Source organism: Ascidia mentula, chromosome 8 (assembly GCF_947561715.1).
Source record: "Ascidia mentula chromosome 8, kaAscMent1.1, whole genome shotgun sequence".
NCBI classification, from domain to species: Eukaryota; Metazoa; Chordata; class Ascidiacea; order Phlebobranchia; family Ascidiidae; genus Ascidia; species Ascidia mentula.
This window is the reverse complement of record NC_138573.1, coordinates 12,437,164-12,455,772: the sequence shown is the minus strand read 5'-3', so window position 1 is coordinate 12,455,772 and position 18,609 is coordinate 12,437,164. Positions and strand designations below refer to the sequence as shown.

The following is an 18,609-nucleotide window of genomic DNA, read 5'->3' as shown; positions in this document are numbered from 1 at the left end:
TCTTATTAACACCAGTTCCGTTGCACAGCAATGGACGTAAACTGTGGCCCCCTTCTCCATGCATATAAAAAGTTGCATTTCTATTTGCGTCATCATCTGATGACGTTGTGCTATCTGTTAACATTGGTGATGGTGCTCTTGCAACTAATTTTCGGCGAACACATTTCTTGTTAGTTTGTGGTTTGGGTTGCAACAAAGCGCCTTGAAACGTGCTAATTATTTCATCCAGATTGTCTCGATCTTCCAAATGATCGATGGTGACACTACAGTTGGGAAACAGAGCGTCAAATGCACGATTTTGCAGCGTTATTGAAATATAAAACTTTTTCGACAGTTTCACCCCAAAGTTCGTCAACCTGTAACGCAGGAATACTTATTTAAGTATTAAGTGAAACTAACAGAAGTTTCAAATTGCCGTCTGCTGATTTATTAGTAATCGTGAAAAATCGATTACGCCTGCACGGGCATCCTCAGTTTCTTATTCAAATACTTATTTATTGATAAAAAAAAGTTCATGAAATCAGTTGCTGACCTTTCAACAATCATGATGATGGATTTGAAGTGCAATCTGGCTGAGGTGAAGATATTGCCATCACAGAACAAGTGGGAATGTTTTCCGGAAAAGGTGTTCATCAAAACACTTGCAATTGCTCGTGGTGTGCGTTGCACCTTAGAAAAATAAAACACACTGCTGTGTACAGGAAATTATAACTATAAGTTTATATGTTGTAAGGGCAGGTTCCAGCCATTGCATAAATTGTCATGGAATCCTTCACCACTGCATCGCCGTCACCACTTTGAGGGGTCAAGCTTTAACGAATGGCCAAATACTCTTTTAACACATGGGTCATCGCAAACTTACTTGGAGGCTTTAGAAGAATTTTGAGTAACGAAGGACCCATTAAACAACAACGTTTGCTTGGAAACTAAGGGAATTCTCCCGCAAAGTCGCCTATAATCCGATGTGATTTTCAAAACCAGGCCCACATTCTTTTCTTAAGGGCCCTGGGAGTAGGTTATAGCCTACTACTATTTATTTGGGGGCAAATTTTTTACAACAATCTTGTTCGTTTTATTAAAAAGACGAAGTTTCTCCGTTAACATTTCTATAATAACCTTTGTTTTTACAAGTTCAAATTAAAACAAGACCAATTGGTCTTGTTTGCGATTCTGGTCACACAACTAACCACAATACCTTTGGGCTGTGCTTGAATCCAGTATGGAGGAATACGAGCACCATCAAAATACATCCAAGACACAAAGTGCAACAATCTATTCCCACCAACGACACCAGCAGCTTGTTGTCATTAACGGTGTCGAAGTCTTCATAATAATGGGCGAAATCTTCCTCGTAATAGACTTCAAACCCCTGTTGTTTCAACTTTGCCAAGTCTTTCTCGTCGTAAATATCGAATTGGTCGATGTCGAAAAACAGAATATCGTCGTCAGTATTTTGGGGGTCTATTTCGCCACAGCTGATGTCCTCGTTGTTTGGGTTCGTTTCTTCAACAACAAGTTGCAGAACATCAGCTTTTTCTTTGCGTTTTGACTCCACCAAAGACGTTTTCGGATCGTTGATAGTGGTTTTTTTACTTCGGTGGCTTGTGCTGCAGAGTTGGCTTGTCAATGTAGCAGATGTTGATGGATGGGCTTGTACATAATCAATGCGACATCCTTTGAAGTTTGTTACATTACAGAAAGAATACCTGTGATCCATCAACACCACGTCTCTGGGTAAAGCAGTGCCAAGTAATTCGTGTACCGGGGAAACACAAGCTCCTTTTAACTCAGCTTGAGGAATGTTGGAAATGTCCAAGGTGCCAGTCGCGGAATCTTCAAGACATTTCAAGCCGGGTCGACAGCGACAGGGGTAGAGCGAGCCAACGGCCAACCAACCGAGAATCATCAAAAAGAGAATTTCCATTCGAACAAACTCCATGCTGCTAGCAAAAGATAAAAAAACCTAACTACCAAACACTGTTGTACAGGTTTCCTGGTTACAGCTTTTGTGACATTTTATTCTCTGTGATGTCACAGACCAAACATATAACAGCTGACTTGATTTCAATCCAAGCCTGTGATGGATCTAACAAGCAATACACGTATGTGTGACGAATACTATATAATTCTGGCACATAGATAAATCGCGGAGCTAGTTTGTTTCGCAGTTTGTATCCAATTGATGTAGTCCAACACGTAGGATTTTCGAAAAAATACGGTAATATTTCATTTTCCTGATCTCAATACACGAAAAAGGCCAAGATCTATTGTGAACTGCATATTTACGTCGTAAGTGTGGTAACGGCGGTTTTGTAATTTTTACAAATTGTTGGATTTGGTAAATAGAAAATATATATTGCACTTTAAGCGCCTTCGTTTACTATTTGTCGCAATTTTTAATTCGCTGATGTGTTAATACTTTTTGTACTCTCCAGGAAGTAAACTAAGTTCGACGTCCAATGGTTGGTATGTGTGTCGGTTTGTGATTTTCGAATCACTACACGGGACATTGCACGGAAATTGGTGAGGCGAGACTCTAAAAAGTGAACAACTTTTGGAAATTTCCCTGACATGTTGTAACAAACACCTCAACAAAACTAGTGAAGCTTTCTTTTTCCAAATGTTTCAAATTTTTTGTTTTCATGCATTTCACATCATGCAAATATTCTTTTGTCGACCTTCGCACTAAACACAATATAGAAAACACCAATTTAAAAGTTATCATAACTCATTATCATCTGGATGATAAAGTTCGGATAACAAACGATACATATATGATGGAGCATTTCCACCAATATTGGATATAAACAATGTAACTAGCTCTGGAGGAACGTAATCAAATGTAGGGCAATATATTTGCACATCACTTAAAATTTCTGTGCCTCCTTCATAATGGTCCATGACTTCTTGTGGTGATGCAAGTCTACAACAATATAGTCTGGACTTTACTATGGTGTTACTGTCAGACAGTTTGCAACAAGCAGTAGTGGAGTCAAAATTGACCAACAAAAAGCATCTGAAACCTAACTTTGCACAGTCAGTATTGTATAAATCCTAGGGAAGTTTTATTTAGCGAAAAACTATACAAAAACCTAAATTGTTCCAAAAAAACAATACCTGTTGAAACTTGCTTCATTGCCACCTATTGCAGCATGGTGGAGCAAACAAAGCTTAAACATTGCTCCAAGCACAATAACTGGCACAGCATGTTGGCGAGCTGCCAGAGCAACCATATGTGCACCATTTACTGCCTTTAAGCCACCATTTGCTAAAACTGAGTGTGTGCCAATAATCACCTGAAAATATAATAAACTAATTGCTGAATACTGCTCTTCTGGCAAACTTTATTTTATCGACATGTCTTGACAACAGAAGAGCAGTCAGTAACAATTTATGATAAACTAATGTTAAGCAGAGGGATTTTTGATAAGCAAAGTGGAGCCAATAATATGAATTGCGTATAAGCTGCAGACAGATGGCCACTGTTTCAACCTAAAAGGTATCATCAGTGCAGCTGGCGTGACTATCAGACGACTTTGCTGACCAAATGAGCAAGCAAAGACTTCCACTTTGTGGTAACTAAACAATCACCGTCATCCATTGGGCATCAAGTCAGTGGCCATCTGTCTGCAGCTTATACACAAGAGGGATTTTTGTTTGCTTGCAAACACTACAAATTATGCAGATACATTACCTTGTTAACTCGTGACATCATGGCGAAAACTGCAGAATCGGTGACAACAGTTGTTTCAATACCCTTTGATGCCAATGATTTTGCAAGAGCATGTCCCTAATCATACAAAAAAAATCATTTACACAAAATTCTTTAAAGAAAAAAAACAGCTTACATGAAACAAAGGAGCCCCTTCAACAACAATAACATGAAACTTTCTCTTTTTGGCAGCTTGTTTTAAAAATGCTTCGACAGTACGTGACTTTCCCAAAGTCAATATGACTTCATCAGAATGGATATGCTCCACTGCCTATGTAAGAAAATGATGTAGGTGTGGGACAACATAATCTAAATATATGATTTTACCTGAGCAGAAATGCTGTGTATTGAGTTTTCCATTTCATCAATGTATTCACTGACAGCCTCCATTACATTTGTTTTTAGTTCTCGGAGTGGTGTGTTGTAGTCTTTGAAATCTAAATGGCTATGCTTTTTATAAACAAGTAAGCTACAAATAACTGACAGAGATGAAACAGTGGATAAAAAGCCTTTAAGCAGATCACACTATAGATTGGGAATATTTCCTTTTTGTTTAACCTAGCCTATTGTTTTATTTACATAAAACAAATGTTTTTTGTTTCCATCTCTTTTCTAACTTATATTTCAGGCTAACCTTGACTAGAAGTAACCATTTTATGTAACGATTCCTTATTAACAGACTCTTCCGATTCTCCCTGTAGTCCAACGTATTCTTCCCTTATAATTTTCATCACCCTTCTAATCATATTTCCAATGACATATTCTGAAGGTTGTGCAGAAACCATCTTTTTTCCGGCCTATGATGATAAAATCACATAATTTAATGTTATATCCTCAAGTCTTGCACAATTTCAAAGTTACTCAAAAAACAAAACTTACATCACGTATGATGGCCATGAGTTCGTTGGCATTTGCCCATCTTGTTTGGGTAATAATTTTGCGCAAATGGTTTATAGTTTTGTACGCTAAATCGTACGATCCATTGTATTTTTCACGTTTCAGGTCCAACAAAAATTGTTCCATCTCTTGTCCACTCGTCAGTTGCGCATTCGGGGAAATCTTCGCACGCTCTATTTTGTTCCAGTTGTCACGTGAGGGGTGGAGGAGCACAGTTTCGGAAAAAGAAAATGTACAACCTCTGAAAATAGTGAACCGGCAAGCCGTTTTTTATTTCCAGTGCAAAAAAGGTAATGCGAATTCTTGAACTAGAATGTCATCGCATATTTACTGCTGATAAATGGCATATATAAAAAAAATTCGTTTCCAACACTTCTGCGTTCTCCTATCATTCGGATTACGAAGAAAACACCGTTGTTAAATAAATGGCCATTATTATCAGCGGCACATCTCACAAATTTTATAGTTAAAAGGAAAATAGTTGATTTGTATTATATTATGTTTATTTTTTGTAGATACGATGGTGAACAAGTTGGAAGCAAATACGAAAATATGATTTCTTTAGAACGAGCATGCATCTCGCGAGCAGTCATCCGGGACCCTCCTTTCCAACCGAGCTTGCTTTGGTTCTGAAGTGTATCGTTCTTTCGGGCTAAGGCCGTATTTATATCGGCGACGTGCACTATTTTCTGAACCCATCCCACATTAAAAACCTTGAAAATGTCTTCTGAACTTGCCTGCGTTTATGCTGCCCTGATTTTACACGACGATCAAGTCGAAATTACAGTAAGTTTTCCTTGTGTGGTTGACAAATTTTGAGATAGCATTTGAACTTTCAAAGGGTCATACGAGCAGTACCTTATGACGGATTAATGAAATTAACTTACAGAAAATGTTATTAGAATTTAAAACCTGATATTTGCTTATGCAGGCCGACAAAATTAACACCCTTGTCAAGGCTGCAAATGTGTCAGTTGATCCCTTTTGGCCAGGACTATTTGCCAAGGTAAGGTTTTGCTTTTTTTTTTTTGTAGCACTGTAAAATACATTGGTAATTTTCAAGGCTTGTAGCCAACACAGTGTAATGTTAACATGAAAAATGTAATATTGGCATTGTTTATATTCATGCCAGATTGGAAAGTTTTTTTTTGTGCGAAGGATTTTGTTTCGGCGATCGTTAACTGTGCGGACGATCGCAACAGTTTTGCGCATGTTAATGCATTGGCTAATTAAAAAAAAGTGAGCTGAGGATGAATCCTATATTTTTTCTCTGTCTGGTATTCATGACCTATTTCCAACACAAACATGTGCAAAAGTAATTACACACGACCACCTTGACTCTAAATAAATAACCTTGACTCTAATGTATTCTGTGTTGTAACTTGCTGGTCTGCCCTGACATGCCTCCTTTGACCAGTGCCACTATATAATGAATTGCATTTGCTTGTGATGTTGGTGGGGGGACATGAAGGTGAATCCACCCATTTTGTGGTGATTCCACACGATTCCATTACTTGCGATTTCATTTGGACTGCTGCCGTGTGTTTTTGCCATCTCAAAAAAAGATTGTTTACTCGATTGGTTTTGGTTACACGGAGTCTATCCTAGAAAAACATGTGTTAAACACAACCGGCTCTAGGCATAAATTTGTGGGATTTTATTAGGCAAGACAGTTTTTCTAAATGAATGTTAGGGATGTAGGAGGGCAAAATTGTACTTGTTTGAAGAGTGACCATAGGTAACTAGATAAATAATACAAGGATGCGATAATCTGCAATTTGTTCACCTTTTTTGGAAAGGAGTGCTACAATATAATCCTTTGTAGATGAGCCTTTGTATTAGCATGTGCTTTTAAAAGGCTTTAATAGGCGCCTAAAACACACCAATTTGTTTTTGCTGTGATTATAGTCCAGTAAACTGCCACAAACGCTCATATGATAAAGCAGTTTGCTACAAAGTTTTCAGTGAAACAAAACAAACTAGTCTTTGTTGATGACAATTGGTCGAAAAAAACAGGAGGTAACATTTGTGAGCAATTTTCCTGGCATTAAGATTGTCACCTGTGTGGTCAATGATGCATTCTGGCTGTAAAACTTTTACTTTTGTAGGCTTTGGAGGGCTTGGATGTCAAGCAGTTGATATGCAATGTTGGTGTTGGAAGTGGTGCACCAGCTGGTGGAGCAGCAGCAGCTGGAGGTGGCCAGGATGCCAAAGAAGAAGGTATGAAAAATTTGTGTGACTTTGATTCTGGATAGTGTCACAAAAACAAAAAGCGATGGCTGTAAAAAATCATGGCAGCAAAAAAACATGGTCACTTATTCGAGACAGCTGATGAGGGATGAATAGCACTAACTGCAAAATCAAATTTCATTGTGGATTGTGCAGAGAATGCGTTTATCATATTTAATGCAGTTCCATTGTGAATCTTTAAGAAGATGAAGTTTTTGTGTTCAATAAGTCCATAGTTTTTCTTCGTTCTTTTTATTTCTCTCAACAAACATATACTTTTAAAGAAAAAGCTGAAGAAAAGAAAGAGGAATCGGAGGAAGAATCTGATGATGACATGGGTTTCGGATTGTTTGACTAAACTTCCACACCCAACTTGTAACATGTAAGTGGCCTTATTTGTAACAATCAAGTGGTTTGATGCTGATGTGTGATGATGAAACTTTATCGCGCTTACTGATAAATTATGAAGCATACTTTTCTCTATCCCTCTGAACACTTCAAGCATTTTTTTTCATAGAATCTTTTTTGTATTGCTATGTTGAAACTTAAAAGTTTTTGTTTCATTTTTTCAGCCGATGGAGTTTCAAGACCATCTTGTGTGCTTCAAATATGCACATCCGCAAATAAATGCGTTTACGACAAAGGGATGGTGTTTTTTTATGTCAGGTACAGTGATATGTAGTTGCACGAAACAGGCAAATGTAAGCACTGAAGACTAGTAACAGCGTGTGGAAGGTGAACTACTGGGGATACTCCCATTCATTAAACAAAACGCAAAGTAAGGACTGCAGTTTTGTTTTCAAATATATCTTCAAATCCGCGTACTTAACCGAAACGTCATGAAATTGTTGCACTAAAACCTAAACAATACTTCTGTTGAGAGTTGTGAGCTTGATGCTGGTCACATATTAGTGTGATGGGAGGTGCCAGTTTAGTCGGTTTCCTGTCTGAAATAATTGTTTTATATCTTCTGAACATGCAGAAAATTTCTTTAGCCTCCACACATGCTCCCCGTTCAAGTTTTTAGCTCCTAGCGGCTTTGACAGCAATACCTTACAAGCATATATCGATGTTGATAGTGTCCTGAACTTCAATGGAGTTTACGTTACTGATACAAGGTGCTTTGTGTTCCACCGAACAAAAAAGTCTATATTTTGCCGCAAAGTTGTTGCTGTAAGTTCTTTGGATGATTACCAACCTTAAAAAATAGTCCAAATACCCAAACAGTAGGCCAACAATCACGCCACAAACTTTTTCTTAATCTGGTAAAAAATATTTGCTTCACTATAAAACGAAGGTTTATATGTTCTCAGTTGGGACATAATTAATTGATTCTATTTTCGTGTCGTTATTCGTGCCATAAATTCGATAGTGTTCGTTCCATTCGTAAATCCCACAGTGGTGACGTGTGGGGAAGGGCAAATATTGGAATACGTTTAAATTTACCCGATAGTTTTTTAGCATTTATGCAACGACGAAATAACACAAACATTTTGCATAGTAGGCCTACTCGTTTGTGGGACCCTGCTGTGATACTTGCTGGCTTTGGGGTTTTTAGGATGTTCCTAACTTTGTCCATGACGTGTTCTGCCACACAGTGTAAGTGAGGTTATATCCTTTACAATATTCACGTATTGAGTGCCGCTCTTGTATTTAGTAAAATGAGTTGTATTTAGTTGGACAATATGACTATAGGGTTTGGAAAGATTTTTTTAACATCCAATCACCGAGTGTAAAAAATTTGAACCACATCACAAATAAGTTGTTACATTAACGAATTGCCCACTCTTGGGTGTCAGCTACTTTTATCACGTCGTTTTTTTTGCGTTTAGCAAACTGCCGGGGTCCAAATTATTGGGTTGGATTTAATTAAAAACTATCCAGATTCGGCCGGGTCGGATAATATGGAACCGGGAACATCACTATAGCGACAATGCACAGATCCAAGATTGATGTTCGGATTCGACCGAACAGCTACGTACTATTCGCTCCAAACTTCCAATCCGAAAAATAATTAGGATTTTTTTTTGCAAGAATCGGCATTTAAACTTCTATAATATCTCAGCGCAACAAAAGCAGCGAAATAAAAGTGCCTTGGTAACTGGAGGTAAAGGACGCGATGTTAAAAGGGCGTAATTGCCGGCTCGCAATCGAATGAGCCGATGTGTAGCAAGTTTTGTGTTGTTACGCCCTTTGGCACTGTTGCTTCATGCTCCAGTGGCGCCGCAGTTTGGTTGGAAAGGGAACGTGTTCCCAGGAAAACTAGACATGTTTGCGTTGACGTTTAATGCTTAGTGATGGCCATCCGATAGCATGTTTTTGTTTGGTTGTCATGTGCACATACAGAATATTATTAAATGCTTCTCATTTTAAGTGGTCCGCTTTGATTTGGGCTGTTTAAATGTACAGAAATACGCAGGGTCAAGCAATAGTTCCGGTATCGTTACCGTAGTAGTAAGTCTGGTCGTGCATCAACGCAGCTTTAGTCAAGTTTGGTGGGTGTGCCTGGGCAACATTTGTTTTGAACTCGATAGAAATAATTGAAACGGATTTATTAAGCTTTTCAATAGATTGCATAAAACAGTTATTTAGTGGTTATTATCTTTGATTTTGAGACCACAGGGAGAACAGAAGTTCTTGCAAATAAATTGTTAGATTTAGGATAAGTTGCAAAACTTGCACTGTGACAAATAAAATGTAATTTGTGCCAAAACAGCCTTGACCTAGACATTCACAAAGTTAAAATATGTAATTCCTGTAATTACATAAAATAGCACCTATTCAGAAATAATGTTATAACACCAGAAATGTTTCTGTAAAACAACCATTTTGACTTTTTAGTTTAATTTTATCCTGCAAACAACTGTGTCTGATTGACTTAGCTGTATATTATTTCTGAAGTTGAATTACAAAAAAGTTGTGCACACATATTGGACATTTTAATTAGCCTATGTGATATGGCCAAAGCATTGAACCTTGTAAGTTTTTTTTGTCATAAAACACTAAAGATAAATAGTAATTCAGTTGGAGACAATTTTTAGTCAAATGTGTTTATAACTATTTTGTTTCTCGGATGGTAAAACATTTATTGGTTATTCTGTCTGTGGTATTGGCCACCCTATATATAACCATGGATATTGCATTCACTTGGCATTTCAAAAAAGCTGAACTGTAGCCATGCCCAGCACATCAAGTTTCTTCCTTGCTGTGTTTTTTTTAAAAGATTTTATTGCTTTGTGTAACTCAACAATGATAAAAACAGCAACAACATGTTATTATGTGCTATTAATTAGATTGATTTGTTCGAACAAAAAGTGAAAAGACAAACAGGTCTCCCATAACAACAGCTTTAGCTTTAGTGTTTTTTAATATTCGTAGAATTCAATTTCAGGCAAATTTAGCCTTTGTTTGCACACATTGCTCTAATTGTCAAAGGCCCGTGCCTGAAGCCCAGGTCCCCTTTTTAAGGATTTTGACAAACAAACCCCTATCCATTGATCTTTTTGTTTGGTAGATGTACTGTGCTATTATTCTTCTTATTTGCCATCTCTATTTGTTTGTGCAGCTCTCAAGTGGATGGTAGTGTTCTTCATGTGCTCCAAAACTCCTGGACTATAAAGCAGTACCAAAAAATTCTTACATCATCCAATCATTCATCATGACAACCATTTTATATATACCTGCATTTGCTTAATGCTAATACACATAAGCTCTACGACGAAACAGGAAACAAAGTGTGCAAGAAAAAAGGTGAACAGTTGTCTCTATATTGAGTCAGTGGTATTACGTACTACTCCATTTACAACTACACCTGTTGTACAGAACTGTGCCAACCTGTTTTTGTTCAGACTGAAGAAAAGTTTTGTATTTTTGTCATAAGGTTGGTTGCTGTGTTTTTTATTGTTGTAAAAGTAATTTCTGGACTAAGCATACTTAATACGCTACATTTTTGTGAAATTTACAGGGATTTGTAGGTTTTGTGGTCATGGCTGCACCGCCAGCAGAACAAACTTCGTATAAATTAGTAGTGGTCGGGGGTGGAGGTGTTGGGAAAAGTGCTTTGACCATACAGTTTATTCAGGTGTGAATTTGTCTGTCACTCAGTTATTGTTACTAACCATCTATGGATGCTATTTAATATCTGCCCATTTACATACAGTCCTACTTTGTTACGGATTATGATCCAACCATAGAAGATTCCTATAGAAAACAATGCGTTATTGATGGAAAAGTAGGAAAGCTTGACAGTAAGTGTTTTATGTAATAAGGTGTTTTTCATTAGGAAGGATGTGTATTGTACCTATTTAGGCATTATACAGTGTTTTTTTGAAGGTGTTATTTGTTGGTATGTTGCAATGTCAGAAAATGCAGTACAATATACTACAATGTTCTGATAGCACATACAAGTATTTGTGACCAAAGGGTGTTGCAAGGCTTTATAAAAACAAAAAGCTGTGTTGCTTAAACCCCTTTAACATACATGTAGCATTGGCATATACATTGTGTACAGTGTTGGTTGTACGGTCATTCATCACCAATTTCCCAAAGTGCAGCAAGTCTGAAAATCTAAGTTTAACATGCATTCAAATCTCTACACTTCACAGCAACTTCCTTTTGATCATCAGGAAGTAGAGGTGCTCTAAGCACTCACTTCTGAACATTACAATGGTTGCCAGGGACCATTTGTTTAAACTTTAATTTGTTAATATAAAAATGACTATCATATCTGCACTACTTGGTGATGTGTTAATGTACGAGAAGTGATTCATGTTGTTCTTTTAGTGTCTTCTGGGTGTACCACACACGACAGGTCGATATTTTGTTGCTTGAATCACTGTTGATGCATCTATGCTTTACGTAGGAATATGATTTCACATCATGTCATTGACACAAATAATAAACTTTACTAAAACTACTTCATGATCAACCCTTTTGCTGTCTGTTAATGTATGTCATATGTAAGCCATAGTAAAAGATCAGCCATGTTATTTTGTGGTGCTTGGTCCTATGTTGCACCGCCTAAAATGTGTGTGTTTCATTAAACACCTTGTTGTTTAGCCATTACTTTCTCCTAGTTTCATAGGGTCGGGATCCAAAATCAATTGCCAACCTTAAGATATATTCAGGATCCAAATAGTTCCTGATTGAAGCCAAATCCATACATGCAGCCTCTTTTGGCTACCTTGGAAGGATATACCATATTTAGCATCGAAGTATGCTAAAGCTGCGGCTTTATTCAAAAAGGCTTTAGTCACAGTTCTTTAGTAGTAAATGTGCAAAAATGCACCCAGCGTATTTGTGTGACAATTAAGGCGTCCTTAAAAGTATTATAATGGCGCTAGCATGCAAATTACCAGGCTGGTCAGTTTTCCCTGGCAGGCGCAACGTGCTAAATCACAATTCTTAATTGTCGGGGCCTTGTTTTTTAGCACAGTCTCGCCAAATGGGCCACAATGTTCCAGCACGTTATCGGAAACAAGGCGTCTCATAGCTGCCCTTGCCCACGCGACCGGCTCATGTTGTAGCCGCATTACGCAGCGGGTTGTACACTGTGGCCCATTGAAAATCACAGCCTCGATTCAAGCATCAGGAAACGTGCGGGCCACTTTATCAACACACACCTTTTGCGCTTTGCAGTTTTGGACACCGCCGGCCAGGAGGAATTCAGTGCGATGCGCGAACAGTACATGAGGTCCGGCGAAGGTTTCCTGCTCGTGTTTTCTGTCGCTGATAAACTCAGGTGGGTATTCGTGACGTCATCGCATGTGACGAACCCTCATGTTGGCTTATCCCCGCCCACACCTGTGTACGGTCGTGGGAAATCGCTTGGTCCGGTCTGTTTTGCCCCATTAAACCGTTATTTACGGAAATCTGTGTTTTTTCCTCAGTCGGTGGTCAGTTGTCGTTTGGTTGCCAATAATACGACACCACCAAAAACGAAAGTAAAAGCAGTGTACACGTAGGTGACGATCCGACCTTTCCTCTATAACTGTCTGGAACAGAATGAACTTTTTCGTTCGTATTGACCAAAATGTTGGGCTATCAATTGTGATAGAGCTGCTTAATTGTAACAAAGTCACTATTTCCTCATATTAAACAAAGATTGCTTCCTCCACAAACTTGCTTTTTCCAATCACATGATGACCATTCGGGTCAAGGGGCAGTTACCCGCCATATGATATAAAATAATATGACAGCTTATCAATAAAACACTGACACAATGCAAAAACCCGTTTTTGAAACCCACCGTAAGTTACACGATTATTACTGCTTTCACGGAACTGGAATGTTTGGAGGCAGCAGCACTTGCATTTAGTATTTTGTTTCTTGAACTGGTTGAATTCGGCGTTTTTGTATTGAACCGTTTCCCGTTTGTTTGCAACCAATAGGAATAAGAAAACATGTGACCTCTCTGTGTGCACAGCGTCAGCAATTGACCTCCCAGTCGGCGCCTGATATTGCGTCCTGGTGACACCCTATGATATCATACGGAGTTTGCGCCGCAAAGTACGTCACTACTCATAAAAGTTCCGGGTATTACTCTCCTCTGTCGCGTCCCGCCTCTTGCACCACCATACGCAAAGGGTGTCTCATAAATTACGTCAAAAACACATACCGTATTGTGTCCGACCATGTGAGATCAGGTGACACGTGCCACATACCACATGCCACAATATAACTTTTCCAAGTAATCGTTTGTACGCTGGCCCAATACCACATGACGCAGTTGTGCAAATAGCAAATAAAAATAGTTTATTCAGCAGTGGAATGTACATGGCAACGTCATAATAAAGTATCTAACGTTGCATATTTGAATCATTCATATTCGCTGTCTGTATGTGGATAAGTAACTTAGATCTTTTTCTGTATCCTACTTACACGGAAGCGGGGTATTCGAGTTGCCTCTGTCCATGCCCTGTATTGTAGTGACGTACGTTAGGGTAATGATTTCAGTAACGACTACAAAATCATTTTTGCATCACTTTCGACAATTGGCCAGTGTCGTTCAATCATGGCAAAATCTACACGTTAATTTGGCATTTGTGTTGTGCATTTCACATAGGCTTCGTGATACGCAGTGCACATCGTACGTGGAATTTTTCGTTTTTAAAGTGATATGCGCACCAAACTAACTGATTGTATCATTTGTATTATTCTCATTGTTGCTGCCCCAGAGCACACTGGTTCATTTGCTCTCGAATGTCTTGTCACGGGGCGATTTAATATGTTTAAATCCAAAAACAAGGTTTCTTGACTTGCATCTTCCTTTCACGCATGATAGGTATCGATAATGTTCTGTCAGTTCGATTTTGTATATTTGTATTATTTCGATGCAGAGTTAGCTGAACGCTTCACTAATTATTGTTTTATCTTTGCAGCTTCAATGAAATCCACAACTTTCACAGGCAAATATTAAGGGTAAAAGACCGAGAAGAATTTCCTATGATTCTGGTTGGAAACAAATGTGACCTTGAAGCTCCCTCCAGATGTGTGAGTACATCACTTTTCGGTTTTGAACTATTTTTATTTAAATCATGTTTTTCCGATGGTATTGCGTCGCAGTTGTTAAGGCCATAGTTTTTTTGGAAGTACAATGTACCTATAAGATTTGCCGCGCTGCTTTGCGTAATATTTGCTTGCCATTCATCCCCGACTTGGCTATTTTTAAAACGGTGATTTGTGCAATCAATCGATTCGTCACGTGCAACGTCTTTCACTTTAAGATCCACATATTTTTTTCACTAACTGCATCGTTTTGTGCGATAATCATCTGATCACAAAACTCATAAAGACTCATATGTGAGTTGCAACATAAAACTCCACTTCCACTAATTGAATAATTCTTTGTTATTGAATGTGGGATTATTACCCATTCTGTTACAATCGCTGTGACAATTTCCACCTCTTATTCTATATTTAAAGGCACTAACGGTGTTTTTTTTAACGAAATATATTTGTCATTGAGAAAACTTACTGATTTTATCTCACGGAGAAAAACATCTCCATGCTGCGTGTGATCTACTGATAATTTATTTAAAAATTAGTAAAACCAATTTGTATGTCCGTCATCAGGTGACGCAGAGCGAAGCGAAAGCAATGGCGAAAGAGTTCGGCGTACCCTACATTGAAACGAGTGCCAAGTTAAAAGTCAATGTCGAACAGGCGTTTTACGATCTCGTGCGCAGCATAAGGTAAGCTCCGTACAATCCATTGTCGCCTTTGTGGGTTTAAGGATTGTTAAATGTGTGGTTCAAACCCCTTTGAACTCTTTTCATGGCGACCCCTATGTATTTTGGGTTAGTATTGATTTAGTTTCTGATCGATGTTAAGTATACGGACGGGTTTTCATCAACGTACTGCGCGTTGATCCGTCATTAGACTTCAAGGTGTTTTAAATTGCTTGGAATCGATTTGTTGTATTTGCACAAACAACAGTCTTGCCGTCTCCGCACAAATTTTATGTTGATGGCTTATTTGCTACTTTTTGTTGTCCCAATTATACCTTTTTGGGGGTTGTGTAAATTCTTCGGGTCTAAATCAATTATAATGTGATGTCATGAAATAATGTCACCCTTCACGTTAGCATCGCGTAAAATTATTTTTAACGATACGACCTATATATATATGTAATGTTTGGGTTGTGAAATAAAGTTTTTATTCGCTTTGTTAATTTACAGGAAAACATACGTTGCCATTAAAACTTGTTTTACAGAGAATATATTTAAAAATATTTTTTATTCTAACTTTATTGAAAGAACTTTTGCAACTGATATCTTCAACAACAAACACCCTGTCTATATTTACGCGACATTTTGTGCATTTGTAGAGAATTTCAATACACGGATCCCCCAAGTTCCGACAAAACGAGCGAATCGTCCGGTTGCTGCGTCCTGTTGTAACCGGCCCTTTATGGCCCACCCAAACGGGCCTAAAAAGACTGCGTAACCCGCCGCCCCTTTGGGGCCAAGCGACGCCCGTAGATTGGAACGTCACTGTGTGTCGAGGCAATGACCAAATTTTCGAAATCCAACCCAGCTTCTTGATTTTATCCCACATCCCCAGAATGCTCGTTTTAAAGCGGTTTTACGACCAAGGAATCAAAAACCCAATTGAAGCAGATTTTCGGTAAAGATTACTCTTTCGTCGTCTATTACAACACTTTAACTATAAGGGCTATAGTTAAAGTGTTGTAATAGACGACGAAAGAGTAATATGTCATGTTTTTTGGGACATTATTAACATTTCTCATCATGGTTGGAAAATTAAGTTTTGTTTAAAATCCAACTCTCTAAATAAGAATACGTACAATTGGTGTAATGTTTGAAGGTTTCGCTTCCAAATTGCCGAAACCCAATTCTCTCGGATTTCCCCTGTATAATGCTCATTGCTTTTTCCCTAGGCGGGTTTTCCGCCGCCCAAAAGTTTCGTGTTTTTGTTTATGGATCGCATTCTGTGTTTCGCTTCTTGCACCTGTGGTGGATATTTAGTAGGGGGCTTGTAAGCTAACCTCGCCGTAATCGTGGTAACGGCACCAATTCTTGCGTTTTAGCATACTAAACGATGCCATTGTATACCATCAAAAATCTTAATCGGCTGTTTTTTGTAGAAGTTTAAAAATTGAAACCTAACTTTCGTGAAAGACCAAATTTGAATACACCACAAGACAAGTACGTCATTTATTGGTTTGTTTTCTTTAAAAGCGACAAGTTGTCGTAATCGGGCGCGTCTGATCAAACTAACCCACAATTCGCATAAATCAGTGTTGAAAACCCACAATTCACTCATAAACCCTGACTTCGGTCACGTCACGCGTGCGCCGGCAATTGTGACGTCACATAGGACCAGCACAACTGGATTGTCTCACGCGGATTTCTTACACTCTGTTTCGAGTCGGTCGCCCTGTGTTCAGTCGAGCTTGGCGCCCATTCCAGACCCCAAACGGACGGACGACAACTCTGATATTGCCACTTAAAAATCATGGCAGACGCTGGATTTGTAAAAGGCACCGTGCACTGGCATGTACAAATGTCTGCGCAACACTTCGGTAATGATTAACCAGCACGCCGTGGGGCCCGCTAGCGTAAACAAGTCACCTAAATGGGACTCGCCCGTGATTTCGCTCACCACAAGGCAAACAGGCTGTCACCAAAATCGGCTTTACCCACAACTACGTATATTTGCAGCACTTGTGTGTGCGCGCCATGCGGTGATATCGCACATGCACGCTGCTACAATATTTGCGAACGATGGAAAATATACCTACTAGACGCGATTGTTTTGGCCAATCACACGCCCTCCGTTGTCTGGGTTCGAACTGGCGTCGCCTGGCCGAAGCAGTGGTGCCGGTTATTACACCACTCATCCAAGTCCAACCATTTTGGTATTTATCCCATACATTTCATTCGGTTGTGCACAAAAGGCTGACATGGGGTGATCTGCCACGTGACTGCGTGCTTGTTTTAGCCTCGGCTCCCACACCGTTAGTTGGTTAATTGGTGACCGCCCCAAGCCGTTGACCAACAGTGGTCTCACGCGCTATGCACATTCTATTTTGCGTTTTTAAGTTCTAACCTCCCTTGTCCCGTTGTGATTTTTCTTGACATCTCACGTTTTTGTATTTGCGAATTGGTCGGATGGTATGGCATTTATCAAAAAACAGTAATTTGCGTTAATTCATAAAAACAAAAGAATCATTATGCCAAATGGAAATCACCGACCATTTTGAGGTCACAGTTAATATCACGATGTATAGGAATAGCCAGATACTGGTGAAGAGCAAAGCCGCGGTTTATTGTTATCAAGTGTTTTCATTTCGCTTATATCTATCTGTAAGGTTAATTGTTGCCGAAACCGTGCTTTCCTATTTACCCATTCCCCGCCAAACGCGGTCCAAAACGTCCACCTTGCGGTTTCTCGCGGAGTCTGCATTTTTCACGCCCTTTCCCGCTAGACCTTTCTTTTTGTCACCCGTTGTGATTTTTTACTTTGCGTCTTCGTGTGTCCTTGTGTCATACAGCCTTTGTCTGGATGTTGCTTACACAGCATACAGCGCATTCTGTCCCCAACATCAAATAGTATAGACGATAACATCTTGAAACAGTAGCGGTCCCATCGGCCGACAGTACTACAGTATATACTTACACTCGTGGTGTCAGTCTTGCCACCTACGCAACAAATTGTGTTCAAATTATTCCCAAAGCAAAATGTGGTGCAAAAACTATCACTTTGCTGCTGTGCCTAAAAATCCCAATCCTGACATTACCAGCAGAATATTGCGAGCCCCCATTCCTTTATTCGCTCCTTTGATTTTACGCCCACCCGTTTGTGCCACAAATTACGCATGCAGTATATTTCCCGCAAGACTGTGTTCCTCTTGTTTAGATGACGATCGTGCTTTATATACATATACCGCTTTCGCATTTTGCCGTTACATGAACACGTCTATCGTTTTGTTTACTGGCGATATCATGGCCTTCCTCTTTCAAGTAACTTTCACAAAGTCTTACATACTTATATGTACATTTTGGGTCATTGTAAGAAACTGTAAGTGATATTGGATAAAATCAGTGACACTTCTCATATGAAATGTGTTAAACTTTTGATTTTCCAGGCCTTGAGAGCGCCCGGTTACAGTTATTCCTACCCCTCTCTATATTTGCCTTGTACTGTTGTTGTCATGTTGCCGTATTACTTACTCTCATTCAACGTCGTTTTTTCGCATATTTTAAAACATTATGTATGTGAAGTTAGATAAAATCCACAGTATAGCA

The 18,609-nt window shown here is 39.0% G+C and overlaps 3 protein-coding genes across 4 annotated transcripts; 2 read left to right on the top strand and 1 right to left on the bottom strand.

Moving 5' to 3' along the window:
- Nucleotides 1–2,663: 2,663 nt before the first annotated feature.
- On the bottom strand, nt 2,664–4,769 carry LOC145911159 (translation initiation factor eIF2B subunit beta-like). The gene is made up of 7 exons (XM_082998410.1): nt 4,592–4,769; nt 4,347–4,509; nt 4,040–4,149; nt 3,849–3,983; nt 3,695–3,790; nt 3,118–3,296; nt 2,664–2,923 (listed from the first exon to the last, which is right to left on the bottom strand). Exons 1-7 carry the CDS (start codon nt 4,733–4,735, stop codon nt 2,722–2,724), a joined length of 1,029 nt encoding a protein of 342 aa, XP_082854536.1. The 5' UTR covers nt 4,736–4,769; the 3' UTR covers nt 2,664–2,721.
- Nucleotides 4,770–5,201: 432 nt separating this feature from the next.
- On the top strand, nt 5,202–7,482 carry LOC145911369 (large ribosomal subunit protein P1-like). The gene is made up of 5 exons (XM_082998690.1): nt 5,202–5,395; nt 5,541–5,615; nt 6,718–6,829; nt 7,123–7,220; nt 7,411–7,482. Exons 1-4 carry the CDS (start codon nt 5,330–5,332, stop codon nt 7,194–7,196), a joined length of 327 nt encoding a protein of 108 aa, XP_082854816.1. The 5' UTR covers nt 5,202–5,329; the 3' UTR covers nt 7,197–7,220; nt 7,411–7,482.
- Nucleotides 7,483–9,066: 1,584 nt separating this feature from the next.
- LOC145910157 (ras-related protein R-Ras2-like) lies at nt 9,067–18,609 on the top strand. 2 transcript variants are annotated; one of them, XM_082997180.1, is made up of 9 exons: nt 9,067–9,816; nt 10,404–10,588; nt 10,661–10,718; nt 10,803–10,919; nt 10,998–11,085; nt 12,476–12,578; nt 14,218–14,329; nt 14,912–15,030; nt 15,666–18,609. In XM_082997180.1, exons 4-9 carry the CDS (start codon nt 10,824–10,826, stop codon nt 15,736–15,738), a joined length of 591 nt encoding a protein of 196 aa, XP_082853306.1. In that variant the 5' UTR covers nt 9,067–9,816; nt 10,404–10,588; nt 10,661–10,718; nt 10,803–10,823; the 3' UTR covers nt 15,739–18,609. The 2 variants fall into 2 exon arrangements, with proteins under 2 accessions (XP_082853306.1, XP_082853307.1); XM_082997181.1 differs by lacking the exon at nt 9,067–9,816 and having other exon boundaries at nt 9,862–10,588.

What these genes read in the sequence shown, in the direction of transcription:
- LOC145911159 (XM_082998410.1), bottom strand. Translation starts at nt 4,735, where the DNA reads ATGGAACAATTTTTGTTGGACCTGAAACGTGAAAAATACAATGGATCG. An exon ending in TACACAGCATTTCTGCTCAG is followed by an intron (nt 3,984 to 4,039) that starts GTAAAATCATAT and finishes TTTCTTACATAG; the next exon opens with GCAGTGGAGCATATCCATTC. An exon ending in TGATGTCACGAGTTAACAAG is followed by an intron (nt 3,297 to 3,694) that starts GTAATGTATCTG and finishes TTATATTTTCAG; the next exon opens with GTGATTATTGGCACACACTC.
- LOC145911369 (XM_082998690.1), top strand. Translation starts at nt 5,330, where the DNA reads ATGTCTTCTGAACTTGCCTGCGTTTATGCTGCCCTGATTTTACACGAC. An exon ending in GGCCAGGACTATTTGCCAAG is followed by an intron (nt 5,616 to 6,717) that starts GTAAGGTTTTGC and finishes TTACTTTTGTAG; the next exon opens with GCTTTGGAGGGCTTGGATGT. An exon ending in CCAGGATGCCAAAGAAGAAG is followed by an intron (nt 6,830 to 7,122) that starts GTATGAAAAATT and finishes ATACTTTTAAAG; the next exon opens with AAAAAGCTGAAGAAAAGAAA.
- LOC145910157 (XM_082997180.1), top strand. Translation starts at nt 10,824, where the DNA reads ATGGCTGCACCGCCAGCAGAACAAACTTCGTATAAATTAGTAGTGGTC. An exon ending in AAAAGTAGGAAAGCTTGACA is followed by an intron (nt 11,086 to 12,475) that starts GTAAGTGTTTTA and finishes TGCGCTTTGCAG; the next exon opens with TTTTGGACACCGCCGGCCAG. An exon ending in GATCTCGTGCGCAGCATAAG is followed by an intron (nt 15,031 to 15,665) that starts GTAAGCTCCGTA and finishes GTGCATTTGTAG; the next exon opens with AGAATTTCAATACACGGATC.